At 42.4% G+C, this 18,662-nt stretch overlaps 1 protein-coding gene across 1 annotated transcript in view; it reads right to left on the reverse strand.

Moving 5' to 3' along the window:
* caska (calcium/calmodulin-dependent serine protein kinase a) overlaps positions 1–17,909 on the reverse strand; it is a 112,853-nt gene extending 94,944 nt beyond the window's left edge. The window contains 2 exon segments of the mRNA XM_054614682.1: positions 17,197–17,302; positions 17,714–17,909. Of these exon segments, the coding sequence (XP_054470657.1) occupies positions 17,197–17,255 (59 nt within the window). The 5' untranslated portion in view covers positions 17,256–17,302; positions 17,714–17,909.
* Between the last annotated feature and the right edge of the window lie 753 nt (positions 17,910–18,662).

Consider the following 18,662-nt stretch of genomic DNA (forward strand, 5'->3'; position numbering starts at 1 on the left):
CATCTTAAAATGAACAATGACACAGTCGGCATCTACAGAGAAGCGTAACCTGCTATAGAAATAAGTGCCAGTATATATTTTCTACATCTTAATTCACGTAATTGTAAAACCTTTTCTAATATTTGTTTTTCTGGGTTATGCTTTTGTTTACACGCTGAAGCAGAGTTTGTTCGCGTCTCATCTTCAATTAAGTGTTCACTACTTTTGAAGCGTCATCTTACAGGGGTCTACTTTTTGGGGGTGTGGCTTGTTGTCATCAGTGAGCTCCGTCCAGTGGCACTCGTCATGTGCTTATGTCTCTTAATCCTCATCGTTGGCTAAAGCCAGCGCTAAAGCTAAGATTAGCCCACATACACACCAAGGGGTCACACACACCGTTATAAACTAAGAGATCACATACGCCTTGCATAAACGGGGTGACACGGGCTTACACACACATGATTACACACGGACACATGCACACAAACACAAGCACTGTGTCTGTCTTCTCTTTAGCTACTGACGGAGAGAGAGAGAGTAGCTGACCTCCTGTGGTGTCAACACTTAGTCTGAGGCACGCGAGCGCTCATTTGGATGGGTGGCAGCACCCACTGCACACACAGCTGAACAACCATATGAAGAGTTTAAGAGGAACGTTAATTCCAAAGTCTTTTTTCCTCTTTCAGTCCTCTGCGAGGAATGTAGTAAAGTAATCAGCCTCTGCTCTATTCGATCTGTCTCACGTCAAGCTGCAAACAAGTCGGTTCCTCAGTGTTTTGGCCTTTCGTCTACAAAAAACAGGAGATTTTACACCTATAATAAGACATGCAAAGGATCACAAAACTCACAGTTCTCACTGATCAGATCAGCAGAAAAAAAAAGAGCAAATATATCTTTAAGAGAAGCCTCATTCAGGCTTTTTTGTCAATGAGCCATATCGGCCGATACAGAAGTTCTTGTTGTTTTGTTTGTTATAAACGCTGGTTAACACGGTTACAGACTATTTTCTTCTCACCACTGATTTTCCTTTTTTTTTTTCCAAATTCTAATTATTTTTTCTTTCTACTTAGTTATAGTAAATTATAGTGGTAATTATATACACCAAATTCAAATTTGTAAATTAAAGATCGTACGTTTGATGATTAAAGAGAATCTCTGCATTAGTAGTTTTGTATTATTTATTAAAAAAAAAAGCTTAGAGCAAGGAAGTTAACCAGGTCATAATTCCCTCTATAATATCTTTTGTATATTTCTAAACATTCCCCTTTAACCAACTGTATTAAGTGTAGTTTCTTGGAAGAATTACTCGGTCGTCGCTCTATAAACCGAAACAACTGGATCAACTCCGGTCTGTTACACATCTTCCCATAACCGTGGCTTTTCCAAAGATGCAGTATTTGTGGTTTCTGTGTGGAACCTGAAAATGCCAAACACGCTTTTAAGTACTAACAAGAACAATAAGGCCTTTGGAACATAATGGCTTATGTCTGTGCAGACGCTCAGTGTAGCCAAACACCCAACACAGTCATATCCGTTAACATGTGTTTGTGTTTATCATGATGAAATACCATAATTAATGGTGGTTCAGTTGTTTGAAAAACAGAGAAGAGAACAATATTTACATTTCTAGTATGGGTGACCTTAGTGGGAATGGAACCATCATACAATATTAAAACATTTTCCACTCTCTGCCTTACAGGAAAGCACCTACACCTGTGGAGGTCACACATGCAGGTGTAGTGTCATCTCCAGGGTGTCAGTGTGAGGGAGATGGTGACAGATGGGTGTCAGCTATTCTCCCGACGGCCAATCACACTGAAGCAGACTGAAAACACCTGTGTGGGTGTTCAGAGACTTTCAGATCTTGTGGAACCTACAGGATGAATGAAACGAAGGCTTCCGCTCAGTCTAAATACACCCACTGACACTAAAAGCTTATTTATACATTTCGTTTTTTCTAATACAGATGTTGTTTTGTGGTTCTTGGTTTTGAGTATTTTTTTTCAGGCATTTTTAGACATCTGGGATGTCCAGGCGTTAACGTAGGCAGTTAAAGATGAACCCACTTTGATCTCTGGCTGCCCGGACAACTTTATTATCTTCTCCATTTCATTGACAGCGGTAGAAGACTTTCACTCTCATTTCAGCGTCTGCATCATCATTACATCATTTGTTATGGTATTTATCTTAATGTAGTCTCAAAGAGGGAGTGAGCGAGACAGACGGCGTGGATTCTACAGATGAGTATACCCCCCTGCAGGTTTCATTTGTGTTAAGTAATGTCACGTGTGTGTAAATGTGAGGCCGTAACAACTTGTAGCTCAACTGCGTTTTTAAAAAAACGTGCATAATTACAGAGAACCTTGAAGGTCACAGTCTACTCGAGAGCGTGGGCCTTCCCATAAGTTTGAAACCTGAGGCGTCGACACATTTATCCAGAAATGAGAGTATAGTTGAATGCTATTTAGATACAATTACTTATGTCGGCTCGCTGGGTATAACACTATCGCACAGTGGGCATGGCCGGGGACAAGCTTAAGCCCACAGATATCAGACTACGCAAACACACACATATGGCAGCAAGGCGTCACTGAGAGCTGAACAAAACGCTATGATACTATCTGGGCAACCATATGGAGGCTGTGTGAGCATGGGTGTGTGTGTGTGTGTGTGTCTGTGTGTGAAAGTGGGCTCAGGAATGCGTGTTTGTTTGTTTACCAAACAGAGGAGTTGTAACTTGTGTTTAAATAACCTGTGCTGTCCTGTCTCACAGCCACTGTATGTTTACCTGACGCAGTAAGGGCGCTACCAGATTGCGTCACAGAATAATCCAATATGCAGTGGGATGGGTGTGTGTGTGTGTGTGTGTGTGTGTGTGTGTGTGTGTCTGCGTGAGTCATGTAAGTAACTGTACAATAAGCCGAGAACCTGGCCTGGTCAGGCGCTTTAGCAGAGGTGAGCACAGATCCTTCATCAAAGGCCGGAGCAAACTGCCGAGCGATGCTAATATTGTTGTGTGCCTGTGTGTGTGTGTGTGTGTGTGTGTGTGTGTGTGTGTGTGTGTGTGTGTGTGTGTGTGTGTGTGTGTGTGTGTGTGTGTGTGTGTGTGTGTGTGTGTGTGTGTCTTTATACACAGTTAGCAGTTGACTCCAGCACATTTTCACAAATTTCATCACTGTCCTCAATAACACTGACACATCATTTCAGTCCTGTCTCCGACTATTACCATTACAAAACCAGTAGAGTATAAAACATACGCTGGCCTCAATTACTTTTAAGTGATTCTCCATCCAAGGTGTATTTTTAGTATCGAACACTCGCCGCCTGTAGATTTGGAAAGAAACCAAACATGGCTAAAATACACAGCTTTTTTGTTTGTTGCACATGCTGTGAGCGAGCAACAAAGGGAGGCAGATTAACACACAGGTGTGCAACTGTTCATTCTTTGCACGGATTATAAATAGCTCATATTCAGCCGCATCCATCTGTTAGCAGAATTAATTAACTTGAATAACTTCATCCCCCTTGATATGAAACGCTCTGAATCACATGGTTATTTAAAGGAGGATTTTACTGACATGCAGGCTCAGTTTTTCTGGGGTCATCTTTTAGAAACTAACTGATGTTTTATTAACATGTACAGCTGAGAACAAGCTGGAGATAAGGTTTAATACATCGCAGCATGTTTTGGCTTTTAATGGAGAACAGCTGGACAAAACACGTGTGTTCATTTTGTAAAACTGCACTGAGACACAGAAAAAACTATGGTCGCCATTACTAACCTGTTTGACCAGAAAGTTACATTCTTTGTTATAGGGGGGCGGCTCCTCTGGTTGCAAAAACAAGTCTGATTCTATAGAAGTCTATGAGAAAATGACTCTACTTCTCACTTGATTTATTTCCTCAGTAAACATTGTAAACATGAGTTTATGGTCTCAATCGCTAGTTATAAGTCTTCTAGTTATACAGCATGATGTTTATTTAGTAAATGGGCTACCTTGTGATTGACAGATCACTACCAGGAGGGTCCTGTCTAGGAGTTGTCCGTGTAATTGTCTGAGAACTTCAACCCTTTCATAATGTGATCTCAGTTTGGGAAATTGAATTGTAATTGGTCGCCTAAATCTGATATTCAGCGTTTGGTTTTACTTGGTTCCACTGTGTCGTGTCACTTCTGGTTGCAAAAACCAAGATGGCGACGGCCAACATACCGCAGTAAACGGACCAATGGGTGACATCACTGTGACTAGGTCCACTTTTTATCCATGTCTATGGGGACAACCCTGCTGGCTAAGGCCGTTACAGCTTTGTGGACAAGTCATTTTTATGGATTACATCCTCACAGTTTGGATGAAAGTGCTACAAACTAAAGAAACGATAAAAGACGTAAGAGCCAAGTAACAAGACTGCACCCGGTATTTTACAATTGTATTCTCAGTGTTCTTCAAAAACCAGAGGATAAAGACAGCGGCTGAGACTTTACTGAGTATATTCCCACCCACTCTGGCAGGTGATTCAAAAGCCTCAACAGCCCCCCCCGCCCCCTCTTCCTCCTCCTCCCATCAATGAGTCACTCTTTAAGAGTGCACCTGATCTCAACTTCAGCCTCTCATCACTCCTGCTCATCCAGCCCCAGCAGCAAACAGCTAGCAGGAGAAGCCACAGATTGGAAGAGAAGAGGGTAAATATTTGGACTGGTGTGTGTGTGGGTGTAAATACAGCCAGCCAGATGCAGAATCTGTCATATCTCTAGCAGACTATTCACTGTAAAAAGGATAAACACATCCATATCAGGCAGTATGAACAAAAAGGCGGGGTTTTAACACTACCAGCTCTCCACAAGCTGCACAGGAGGTGAAATGAACAGGACAGCTGGGTGTTTTTGACACAGAGTCCTGCTGCTGCTGCTGCTGCTGCATGTCCACAGTTGGCAGGTGTAAACATGGGATATTTCAGAGCATATTTTAGAGCCACACATGCACCGACACAGAACATATGCAGTTGAAAGCTGTCAGCGCCCCATAGTGCTGCAGATGGCAGGGCAGAGGAGGCTAAAAATTTGACATTGCCACCGTTCCATTCATTCTCCGTCCTGTTGCTGCAGAGACTTCATAGAACTCCTCTACAAGAACAAACATTGCCATTGTCGGTTGTGAAGAATCTGAGTAATGCCAGCTTCATTTAAGCTACTGACGGATGGAAATAAAAAGGGAACAAATGTGAGCAGAGGCTTTGTACAAGGCCAGTAGGAGTAGGAATGACTAGAAAGCGTCACAGAGCCCACAGTGTGTGTGTGTGTGTGTGTGTGTGTGTGTGTGTGTGTGTGTGTGTGTGTGTGTGTGTGTGTGTGTGTGTGTGTGTGTGTGTGTGTGTGTGTGTGTGTGTGTGTGTGTGTGTGTGTGTGTGTGGGTCAGCGCACACACATAGAAATAGCGCATGGTTCGTGGTGAGACGGCATCGTAGGAAGTTACACCACAAAGACTTGGAGACAGAGAGAGAGAGAGAGAGAGAGAGAGAGAGTGTGTAGGTTAAGACTGACATTTCAAGCGAGAGTTGAGGGAGAGCAGAGAGATGGAGGGAGCTTGGGGGAGATAAAGAGGCAGCTGAAGTGGTAAGTGTGCGTTGTACTGTGAGATTGTGGCAGCTTGAAAGTAAGACGTGGGTTTATTTTATTTTTTTTCTTCTCACCCCAGCTCACCGCGGCGAGTCTCGCTCTGTGCCTCCGTCGCCGAGCCCCAGTTGCGCTTACAATGGGGCTGGGACACGGAGCATGTGTCACCCATCTGTCAGACAATATGTCAACACAGCCATAATACCCCGGCTAAATGTGGCAGCGGCACCGTCTTACTCTGCCTCCATCTCCTACGCATTCCATTAAAATTCTCTTGTTTTTTTTTTATATTTTCCAATCAGATAATTTTGCCATCTTCTGTGGGTGGATAAGCAGACTGCTAAACATCTTCCCAACAACACCCTTTAATGTCTGCATCATTAAAATGACCGATAACAAAAAAAGGTGGGATATTCTATGCATGTTCCCCGTCATGCATGGTGGACAAACCCATCGTTCTGCACCACACACTCAATCTCCTCTGCAGCCACTATCAATGATTTACACCCAGTTGTTGGCCACGGCACGGGCACAGACTTAGAGAAATAAATAATGTAATAGGTGCAGCTTGATGTCAGAGTCTGTCAAAATATATGTGTGCCTATTTTGTAAGTGTGTTTGACCTGTTATATATCTGGGCAGCACCATGAAATAATCACAAATCAAGCTCAAGGACAAAAAAAGGACAGGCAATTGCTGGGTTACCAGCTCTCCCAATGTGATGGTTGAATGGGAGAATGTGTGTGTGTGTGTGTGTGTGTGTGTGTGTGTGTGTGTGTGTGTGTGTGTGTGTGTGTGTGTGTGTGTGTGTGTGTGTGCGTGTGTGTTAGTCTCTCACAGGCACTCTTCTAATCAATATGGAGCATTGTTTAGGAGGCAGGCTGTGATTATCACTGCTACATGATACTTCCTGTCTTTTGAGGAGCCCATTGGAACCATTCCAGGAAGAAAAAGCCAAAAACATGTTAAACACAAAAACAATAATGAGAGACTGAATGAAATACATCTACAGTTGTTACCTGGGGGCCAACATCACAGCACATCAGACTCATGTGAATGCACACACAGCCATGTTAACATGCTGCACATATAACGTGAGCGTGTGGCCGTGTGTGTGTGTGTGTGTGTGTGTGTGTGTGTGTGTGTGTGTGTGTGTGTGTGTGTGTGTGTGTGTGTGTGTGTGTGTGTGTGTGTGTGTGTGTGTGTGTGTGTGTGTGTGTGTGTGTGTGTGTGTGTGTGTGTGTTCAGGGATGAATCAGCCACAATGCAAACAAATCTAAATGCTGTGTGTTTGAGTCAGAAGTCGAAACAGTTGGATGAAGACTGCAGTCGCTGAGGTCATAACGGGGTGATAATGCAATATCATGAAGTCAGCCAAGTCCTGGATCACACCTTCATCCCTGAACAACAGTAACAAAGCCAGGTAGAAGGTAGAGTGTGTTGCCTTCCAATTAACAGGCAATAACTTTTAACGGGCTAGTAGTACCTTGTTAGAGCCTGGTAGTTTTTATAGGTATGTAAACAACTAGCCGGCAGACTAATAGACTAGTCTAACATGACTCAATAGATAAGTCTCATGATATTATAGCACTTAAGTCTATTAGCTTTACAAATTAATTTTTAGTGTTGACATAGTGATTATATTTAATAATAAAGTGATTCAAGTTCCTTGTCAATGTGTTTCTGCGGAATCAAAGTCTGATTCTTTATTAAGTCGGTGCACATGAAGTCTACAGGAAGTCTTTAATAAAACCCAGAGCAAAAAAATGGAGGAAATAAAAATGGATCTAGCTTTTTTTTTAGCACGCAGAGATCCATGAAAGAAAATACCTGTTAGACATCTGTACTGTGACGTTCAGCCTTATGGTGCATTTATTTATAATCCAGCTATTTAGTCATTTAGCAACCACCCTTATCTAAAAGTATGCATAGTAGTAGTAGATAGGATAGGATCTATGAATCCTGCAGTTGCAATATATATATATATAAATATATATATATATAATATATATATATATATATATAAATAAATATATATAATATTTATTGTCAGATATATATATATATATAGTAGAAAGTTGAAGTTTATTGTCAGATAACTTTAAAGTACAGTTGTACATTCAAATGTATAAAATGCATCTACCCTGGTTCTCTCATCCTTTACGAATCAGGGGTAAAAAGAAGAGAGCAAAAAAAGTGTTTGCTTGTCAGTAATTTAACCGCATTGGGGTAAAAACTGTCTTTAGGGCGGCTGGTCTGAGCTCTGATGTCCAGTAAAAGGATCACCGATTTGAAAACATTTCTACAGTTAAGAAGAACCAGCAGGAACACACACGCAGCACTCTACAACACACGACTGAGTCTCCAGCTGTCTTGTAACACTTGTTTTGTAAATATGCATTTGTTCCCAATTCACCCCGCCTTATTAAATAGTGGTCAAATTACATAGAAACATTTTATTTTTTTTCACCCGCGCCCATCAGTGAGCGTGTGCCTGAGACAGAAAGCATGTAAGAAGCAGAAACGGGCTGATCTTTCACTGGCATGGATAATGGCGGGACCTCTACGAGTGCTGAGACGGAGCTCTATAGAAACGGCTTTAGAAACCGAGCTGAATAGAGTGATAAAAATATCATCTATTACAGCGACATATACATGCAGGCCTTGGTAGCTGCTGTCTTTAACAATGGGGCTGTCACTGGGAGAAAGAGGCCTAGAGACAGAAACAGTTACACTTGTTAAACCCCTTCAGGCTAATTTGTGATTTGTGATATTTAAATAATTATTTTCCTGCTAAATGCGCGAAACTCGCTGCAATGAAAAGGTCTTTCATACATCTGTAGTAGAAAATATTAATGTAATATTCAGCTCATCCATGTTGTTGTATTGAGTCACACATCAAGGCTGCCATCCACCGCCAACATTGCCAGTTTTTTTCTTCTAATTTAATGCAGAAACTTTGACACAATCATTTCATCCAGACTTGACTCACTATTGTAATTTATGGCCTACTTTACTAATCCAACAGAAATGCCTGAAGCTTTATAAAAAATAATTGCTACAACCCAACCCATAACTAGTATCATTTAGCACATCTCAATTAAAGACATAAAGCTCCAGCCATATTTGTAGTACACAAAACAACTTTATTTCAATGTTAGAGGTCTAACAGTGAAGTTTTTCTGTGTTTTACCTTTTTTTTGCCCTCGGCAAAGTTGTGCTCTGCTTAGAACCTCACAATGACCCTCATCTCCCCTAAATATACATGTCAGGGGAGACTTCAAGGTACTCAGATCTCATCAGATCACAGAAACACACACACACACACACACACACACACACACACACACACACACACACACACACACAATGTTCAGACCTCTTCAACATCTGACCTTTCTCGGCCTTAAGAGCTCATCCAGCGAGTGTTTTAGTGTGATAATGCACTTTAAATGAACCTTAATTTGACCTGATTAATGCATCAGGTCTTAAGCTACAAGCTGAAACAGGGTGAGCTATCACACAATATACAGAACATACAGCGATGAAGGTTCAGTGCAGTGAAAACGGATGTAAGCCTCTCAACATCTGCAAACCATCTTGATCACAGGAGGGAATCTCACTTTAAACTCGGAGCTCTAACCTTCCCCTTCATATCTTTTCCTCCTCTGCTCCCAACACTGAACAAACAGGTCTGACTGTCGTTGGGAGCACATGCCAACATTAAGCCCCATCCTTTCTCTGATACAATCACATTCACCTTTCATTGTGTCGGGTTACTGTTGGTGTAATGAGTAGCTGCTCTGGCTCTGTGTGGGTTGACAGTAATGTCCTCTAGAATTATGCTGCTATAAAACACACACAAAGCGTTATTTTCTAAAAGGTTTGAAAAAGGGAAATGTCTTTTCTCTGTGTGCTGCATGGTGGGTGTTGGTTTTTTCCAAGGCCCCAGCTGTAACCCAGGTGACACTGTGTGCTTTGGCATGCGGCATGGAAATTGGTTTAGATTGAAAAAAGGCCCAAATTGAACGACAGTGGGACAAAGAAAATAAACTGGAAACAAGAGAAAGGAGTCAAACATAGCCCGTAAAATATCACGGGATGCTTCAGCGACTTAATCCAGACAAACCAAAGACCAGCAGGCGCTCCCATAAAAAAAAAATACAGTGAATTTTGGTCAGCAATGACATCAGATTTATTCATAGAAGCCGAGGCAACTAGCATATAAACATTTACGCTGCTGCAAGTGTTGAGTGTTCGCTGCAGAAGACTTCACAGAGCTCTTCATCGTCTTTCTAAATGTGTTTCTGTGTTCTGTTAACCTACAGTTCAGACTAATTACACACAAACACATGATATCTGTGTGAGAGAACACTCGACACACACACACACACACACACACACACACAGGGTCAGGTAGGGAGTAATTATGCATCAATAAAAAAAAGGTGCTATATCACCTTGTTAGCAAACAGAAACCTGCTGTGATCACAAATTCAGATCCTGACTCGGAGACACACGCGCTCACACATACAAACCAGTAGCTGGTAAATAACCCATCTGGGTGCAGTGTGTCTGCGGTGCCTCAGTGCTCGGTCGGGGTCGGTACGAACATCTCGTGTCCTCTCTTGACCAGGTTAGCGTTGCTTTAAGGGAGTTAACATCCAGAAATTCTCCAGTTTTTACTTTTTAAATGACATTACTCACTGGTTTACCTTTTCATAGGCTTGACTCTGACAGTAAATAACCACATAACAACACGATAAATAATATATAACTCCTCAGATGCAAGCCTTTGAGGTCTCAGAGAGTCTTTCTCTGTTAGACGGAAACAATCCGGGATTCTCTCAAGCTTCTCACAGCCAAGCAAATGAAGTAACTGTAGACAGCAAATTTCCTGATAAAGAATATTTCCAGACACATGATCGAATAGCCCAGATCTGGAAGAAACTTAAAAAGGGAACAGCCACGACAAATTCCAGCTTTATTAGAGGAAATAGCACATAGCAGTGTAATGGAGGATGAGGCTCTGTGGGTCAGTGTCCTTGGAGAGGCTGCTATTGCACAGATAAACGGAAATACTGAGCCTGCTTAGTCAATATGACAACAATGAGACAGGTTTTTATCAAACGGGCCTCTTCCTCCGCATCATCTGGACAACATGACTGATCTCTCTATTAGTAAAAAAGGTCAAGTGTTGCATATGCTTTTTTCTTCCCTCTATGCCAATACGAAGTGGAAATGAAGAAAGCAAGAAGAGGTCCCTGGATAACAGCCCTGATTACGCTGCTCTTCCTGCAGTTCTGCCAAGAAAAATACACAACAGCCTTAGGAGGTGGAAAAAAAAAAAGAAAAACACATCCATACTTGGTATAAAATGAATCAGTGACTGGCAGTCTCTATAAATATCTTAAGGATTGTGTGTTTGGTGGAGAGGCTGCGGATAGTTGCACAGCTTAAAAGGCAGATGGACATTTTATTCAGCCGATACCTCAATATTGACCGGTAGAACAATTTGTCTTGGTCAACAGCTCATTCTAAAAACACACAATATAAAGCATGTTGAATAGTCAGTAAGGGGTTGACAATATGGAAAAACCTCTGCATAACAGTAATGTATACTACAACAGCTTCACATATCCTGATAGCAGTATTTATATACGTATCAATCAGTAAGGTTAACTGTGTGACACTGCACAAACGGCTGAATCATTTCACAGACGCTATGTCACTGTATTTCTAACCAATCAACCATGAAAAAAAAACCACATTTCCCTCAGGAGTTGGTGGAGACCAAAAACAGAGCTAAAAGAGAGTGAATTATGCACTTACAGTCATTCAGGTGGACATCACATGACATGACAAATTTACTGCAAGTGAATGATCTGTAAGATGTTCCGTAACTGTTGCTCTCGCTGGATGTGGAAATAAGCAACTGTTTGCTCACAGGTTCAACATGTCAACTTAAAAGATGATGATACGTCTGTTGTGTTCCACAGGTACTGATATCGGACACACTCTGATTTAAAAAGCTTGATCCGGTATTTGTCCCTATAAGCCGATCTTTTATCGGTTAACCTTATTTTAATAAATAACAATTCAGTAAATATATATCTATGTATTTTTTTCACATATTGCTTTACAAAGTTAGTCAAGCCCAATGTTGCCTTACACATAAAGGATTGATCCCAGTCTCTTCCACACGGTGTATTAATAAAACACCGTACACATGTATCAGACGGGATAGCGGTCGATACCCAAAGCCGAGGTATCCGGACTGTAAAAAGTCGGATCAGTACATCCCTAGTTTCCACTTCCCTTAGGTAACATACAGTTATGAACGGTGTTAAACGCACCACATGTTACTGTTTTAGAATCCATTTACAGACTGTAGACGGTACTTCAGCAGGTTTCTCTTGTGAGACTTGAACAGAGCTTGTTCTTCAGAGGGGGGGCTCTACAAGAAGCCAGATGTAGCTTCTTTTTTTTTTACTTTCCACAGCTCATAGAGAGCTGCCGGGGTCTGCTGGGGGTGTTTTCTCCGGCTTGATGAGGATGGATTAATATTTTAGTGGTTGAGTGCTAGATCTCTTTGCTATATCATCTGTGTAATTGTGCGTGCAGGAACCAGCCTTTCAGCAGATTTTTTTCTCCTCCAAACCCCAACAGAGAGGCGAAGCTCACAGAATACAAGTTGCTTGCACACAATTATACACATGGTGCAGGCGAACGGGCCCTGGAGACATCGCCCTGCGTGTATTCTCTTGAGGGCCACGGACCCAATTCAGTCACAGCCACGTTGTCGTTGCATTATGACTCTATAATCTCGCTTTTTTTTTAATTGGTTTATTGTTCGGTAACTACTTCAGGCAGAATTAATTTATTAGGATGGAGCTGAGAAGGAACATCCTGGCCATATCTCAAAAACTGAAAAGGGGGCAACTCAGTGCAGAAAATACCACCACTTGGCAGATGCTGTTATTCAAATTGACCCCGAGTGTAATATCATATTTTTTCTAGGAGAAGAGCCTCTTCAGTGAACACAGCTGCCATTAAAGTCTGTGCTGGGCAGGCTGCCTTTTAAAACACACTTAAGTCTGAAAATGTAAACAGAGCAGTGTTTAACCCACTGACCCACAGCCCATGGGTTTTGCTGGTGCCGTGGCCTGGGTGGGTTATTTAAGCCCCTCGGCCAGCTCCGTCAGAGACATGGCTCCTGTAGTGGAGCTGCCTGTCCTGATGTAGGTCAGTGTTCCACACATTTCACCAAGGACGGATGGCTGCAAACGCCTACGTGCACACAAAAATACACAAAAAAACCTTAGCGGAGCCTTAAAAAATACATAATTAGCTAAACTGGCGGGTTGCACCTTGGCATAAGAAAGCGCTCTAGTCTTCCTGAGGGAAAGGGGGAAGATGAGGGAGTCACACCACACACTGACACACACACACAGCTACAAACCCTCCTCATTATTACCATAATTTCTCCTACAGCAAGCTGAAAAAGACAGCGGTGAAACAGTGAACTAGCAGGTATTTCTGTCCCCGTGGATTACAGGGTGATGTCAGTTCACTGGAGGAGGTGAGTGGGACACACTCACTGGAGATAGAGCCAGGCCTGGGGCTTATATTTCCTGTCACCTCCTGGAAAAAGACACACTGGACCACACGACTGGACCGCATACACACACGTTAAACACACACCTCCTCGGACCGAGACGTATAATGACATTCAGGCCTTGTGCAGCATCCCTCGAGTGTCCTCCTAGGCCGTGAGGTTATGCAAATGGGGGTAATACATTTTGCAGATCAGCTCTACAGAGATATGTTCTGGGACAATATCCACTATTAAATCCACAGCGAGTCCAAACATTCAGGACAGGTAGGACGTTGATCCATTCAGCTAATACTCACTCCCGTATTTGGCTCCATTAACAGAGGAGCTGAGAGACTCTGTGGCTCGCTGCATAAACTCTCAATGGCCTGTGACTGTAGCGTCAACGTTGTTAACATTGACAACCTTTACATGCACACTAATATTCCACTGTTATTTCCAATATGACACTATTCTGAATTTGATAAAAGGCCATGTAAACAGCATATTCAGTTTGGATGTTCTGAATTAGGCCTCATTCCCAAATGGGATTTGGCAATATGACCCTGGTTCAAAGAGCAGTCTTTGGATGATTGTACAGCGCAGTTGACTCAATTGAGGATTTACAGCAGTTTGCGAAACACAGCCTCTTGTCTGGTTAAGATTGCAGAGATGCATGCCCAATTAAAAAAAAGCCCATCTTTCTGGTTGGAAGGAGAAACAGGCCTACTCTTAAACTTTCTGGAAGACTTAGATTTGGAAGAGGTTTTTGGATATGCACAAATAAGGCAACGCCAACCTTTTCAAGAAGGTGGCTGAAGGCATGAAAGAGGGAGGATTTTTCATCAGCTATGCTAACGGCTTAGCGGGAATATTGTCTTTTTTTCGGAATAAGGCCATATTTTATGCATGTCATTGCGTAAACTGCATTCTGATGTTGCAAGCATGATATCATCACTCCAACCAAACCGTTTTTGGTCGGATGCACTGAAATTAGCATTCGCCGTTGTCACCAAGTATTAACTGCAGTGCAGTTTAGAGCTGCGAGGAAAAACAAAAGGAAAAACAACATCTCTCTTGCTGTCCATTTCTTTACGCACAGCGCCGTGTTACGTCCCCAACTGTGAGAAACACAGGCACGCACACACAACAACAACTTGATTTTTTTCTTCCCGTGGATGAACTAGAAAAGAGCACGGCCCGAGGGCGCAGGATGTCTCTTAATGTGTGAGTCAAACTAATGGACTGCTTCCTTCTACTGCGCCCCTGACCTCTCATGCTCCCTCGCTCGTCCCACGTCCTTTCTCTCTCCTCCTCAATCCCAGATTTACTCCCCTCATTCTTGTCTCCTTTGTCCTAACATCTCTGTTTGCTTTCTCCCGCCCTCATCACCCCATCCTCTTTGTTGTTGCGCCTCAGGGACACGGCAGCACAACGGGCGGGATCAATCTGGCGGCCACACGGATGTACACATAACGCTCAGGGGGCTAAGTCTCCGAGCACAGTCGACCGATGCATGTGCATAAACATGGACACGACTACAGGGTGGATCCTGTTCTCCAGGGGACACACACACAGAGCAGGGATCACAACACTGCTTTCCAAGCACGGCTCAGGATGACCTATTTATAGGTCTGTATTTGCCACTACATGGGTCTAACTGCAGAACACACATACACACACATACACACACAAACACACTCGCGCCAATGCTTTCCTGTCATTCGGTTGGATTTCCCTCCGGTTAACCCAGTCTCTTTCGGGATCAAAAAAACCCACAATTGGTGCTTCAGTGCGGTCGTAAAAAAGAAGCGGCGGCCACAGCAGCTCTCTCCGCACAGAGAGCAGCAGGTCGGCTGATAAAAAGGCCGCTCTTCTTCTCCTGCGAACTGCAAATCACAGACAGTCTGTCCGATGAGTAACACCGTGATTCACAAAAACTAAGAACAAGTGTGTTTGTGTGTGGCGGCCTGACTCAAAGCATCTGGCTTCAAAGTGCTCCTCCTGGCCCACAAGAAACCTTGGCTGAACACATATTTATGATTATTATACGTTTACATTACACAGAAAAAGGCACAGGGCTGATGGGAACAGGAGGAGTGAGTGAGCGTGAGAGAAACAGCTTGTGACTGTGAGGGACAAAAAAAAAAAAGAAAAAGAAAGAAAAGAGCACAAACCGTTTTCTAACTTGCCTAAACATGTACCGTGCAGCTCAGGTCTTATCACCCTGTCAAACAGTCAACCATCTCTGTGACACCCCCATAACCAGTCGGCCTGCTATGACTGACTGACTGGCTGACTGGCTGGCTGACTGGCTGACTGGCTGGCTGTGTCCGTCAAAGCCTGCCAAGCTCCTGATTCACATGGAGCTTCTGTTTGTAACGCCCGATGAAGTGCTTCATTCAGGACCAGCAGTTTGGATGACACAGTCACTTATTCACGCGTCGGTCAAAACAGAAACAGTTTTTTTTCCCCTCCAAACCGATCTTCTTCTCCACTCATTCAGCCGTCTCGCCTGAATATTAAAAACAAAGTGACATTTACCGCCTCTCTTGTTACTTTTTCCAAGTTCCTTTGTGCGATAAGAAGTTGGAAAGTCCCAGGTGTGGTGCAGGCACTGCAACCATTAACAAAGCTCTAGGAGTATAATGACTAATGACTAATGACCTAAGAGGCTCAGTCGCAAACAAAGAATGTGTATGGACACATCTTGCGGCCATTTTTAACCGGTTTCTGATCATTAGTCATCCTAAGAGAAGCATGGGAACGTCAACTTTCACATACTAACACTGTCACAACACTCTACCTGGCTGCAACGGATAAGAATTATATGGATAAAATGTAATAATACACCCAGCTTTGTTGCCTCCCTGACTTCTAAAGGCTGGGAGTTAAGTGTGGCAACCACAGCGTAAATCACATTCTGAAACAAAAACTATTATCTGAAGAGAGTTTATAGTCGTCTTTATGACAGCGTTCTATAATTGTTTATATTGCAGCTATACTATTTATATATTGAAATGCGTATTTGCTAGGTAGACATTTTTCATTATGTTTAGATACTTTTTTGAAGTTATGGAGATTCTGACTCCACAGGCGGATGAACCAACCCCACTCCTACCCTCCTACCCCCTTTGAGCACTCCTTCAAGTAGCCTGGGGTGAGACCTTCAGTCACTAACCATGACCAGATGTGCCTTCATGACTCATGGTGGTCTGGTGCCCTGCCCTTTCATCTCTGTAGCAAGTTGCCACAACTGCCACCAGGTCAAAGCACACCGGCATCAGGGCCAAGTACAGAAACTCGTGCAGGAGGATGCTAGATATACTGATCCACAGTGAAATATGATCTCATCTTCATGTTGGAATAAAAAAAAAAACTGTTATCACATCCATAAAAATGCATGTGTGCTAGATTACTGTGGGATATGAGAGGCATGTGCAATTAAGATCAGTATCAAGTGTGAGGAACCATAAACCCCTACACACATGTCAGCACGCATGTGCGAGGAGCTAATTGGAGTACCAAATATGAGAGGATACAATGTATGCAACAATGTATGCAACAATGTATGTGACAATGTATGCAACAATGTATTCAGCAATGTATGTAACAATTTATGTGACAATGTATGTAACAATTTATGTGACAATGTATTCATGCAACAAACAATTTATGTGACAATGTATGCAACAATGTATGTAACAATTTATGTGACAATGTATGTAAATATGTATGTAATAATGTATGCAACAATGTATGTAAATATGTATGTAACAATTTATGCAACAATGTATGTAAATATGTTTGCAACAATGTATGCAACAATTTATGTAAATATGTATGTAACAATGTATGCAACAATGTATGTAACAATGTATGCAACAATGTATGTAAATATGTATGTAAATATGTATGTAACAATTTATGCAACAATGTATGCAACAATGTAGGCAACAATTTATGTAAATATGTATGTAAATATGTATGTAACAATGTATGCAACACTTACTTGCCAATGACCTCGCAGAGCTCGTAGACATCTTCAAAGAGGATGTCGTCGTCCGCCATAGTCCTGAAAATGTGATCCCCCCAAAAATATGCGTCCCAAAAACCTGCTGGTTCGAGGAGGGCAACAAAAAAAAAACACACACACACACACACACACACACACACACACACCCGGTTAGTCGGTAAAGAGTTCCAAAGACAAAAAAAAAAGGGTGTTTCTTTTTTTTAATTCCAGTTGTTGCGTCCTGCGTGGACCCCCTTGCCACCCACACACACACACACACACACACACACACACACACACACACAGAAATGCTGCGTCGCTGTGGGTGAGTCTGCTCCTCAGGGGGGGGGGTGCAATAATCCGGTTTTGGGAGTCCTCCGGTTCGGCCCCGCCTGTCCCCGGTACCGTGCTCTCTCCGGTCTCAGAGCAGCAGAGCATGCATGGTCTGCAGACACAGCGTTGGTCCTGCGCTCCTGTGCACGGATACAATGTTGCAGAAATGTTGCATACTCACTGGGGAGGAAATGGACAGTGGACGGTGCGCATCAGTCCCGGTTCTTTTACACTTTCGGGGATAAACACGCACGCATGCATGCACGCACAAACACGCAGTCTGGTCAGAAGTGGACGTGCACGCTTAAGTCTTCAATGCATAATTTGGAGGAGCTCCGGCTCGGCTCGGCTCGGCTCGGGAACTCTTTTTCTTCCCTGGACGCTCCTGGAGCTTCCAGAAAACTAAGCTCCTCCCACAACGGGGAGGGGAGGGGCTTGTGGAACTGTGCTCAGTCGGCCGCCATTTTGGCGCTAGGTCGTTTACCCAGGATGCCGCTTTGAGGCCTATAGGCTTTGAGCCAATATGGCTTCTCCACACCCGCAGTTTCCTACCGAGAGGAGTATGAATTTTTTTCAATGGGTGGTGGAGGAGGACTTAATTAAATATTTATTTAGTATGAATGAAGCATGTCCATAAAGCTCAATAACTACCTATTTAAATTGAGAAGTTATCTTAACACTGATATGATTAAGACATTTTTTTTTATTTATGGTGATTAATAGCCTATTACATAATAGTTAATGTCTGTAAATATTATATTTCAGTTATTGTTGTTTTTCTACTGTTTTTTATTGCTTATTTATAATACTTGGGTCCATAAATCTCAACCACTACCTATTTAAATTTTTTTATTTTCATTTTTTTTTTTTTTGTTTTTATCTTGTCTTTCTTTACTATGTCTCTTGTGTGCACTTTGTCTTATATTTCGCTGCTGTAAGCCTACTAAATTTCCCTGTAAGCCTGCGGGACTAATAAAGGATTATCTTATCTTATCTTATCTTATCTTATCTTATCTTATCTTATCTTATCTTATCTTATCTTATCTTATCTTATAAGCACAGGGGTGAAACAATCAGTCCATTTTCCATTTAGTTGATGAACAGAAAATGAATCAACATTTTTTTTTGAA

The sequence above is a fragment of the Anoplopoma fimbria genome, chromosome 16, assembly GCF_027596085.1.
Source record: "Anoplopoma fimbria isolate UVic2021 breed Golden Eagle Sablefish chromosome 16, Afim_UVic_2022, whole genome shotgun sequence".
Taxonomy (NCBI): Eukaryota; Metazoa; Chordata; class Actinopteri; order Perciformes; family Anoplopomatidae; genus Anoplopoma; species Anoplopoma fimbria.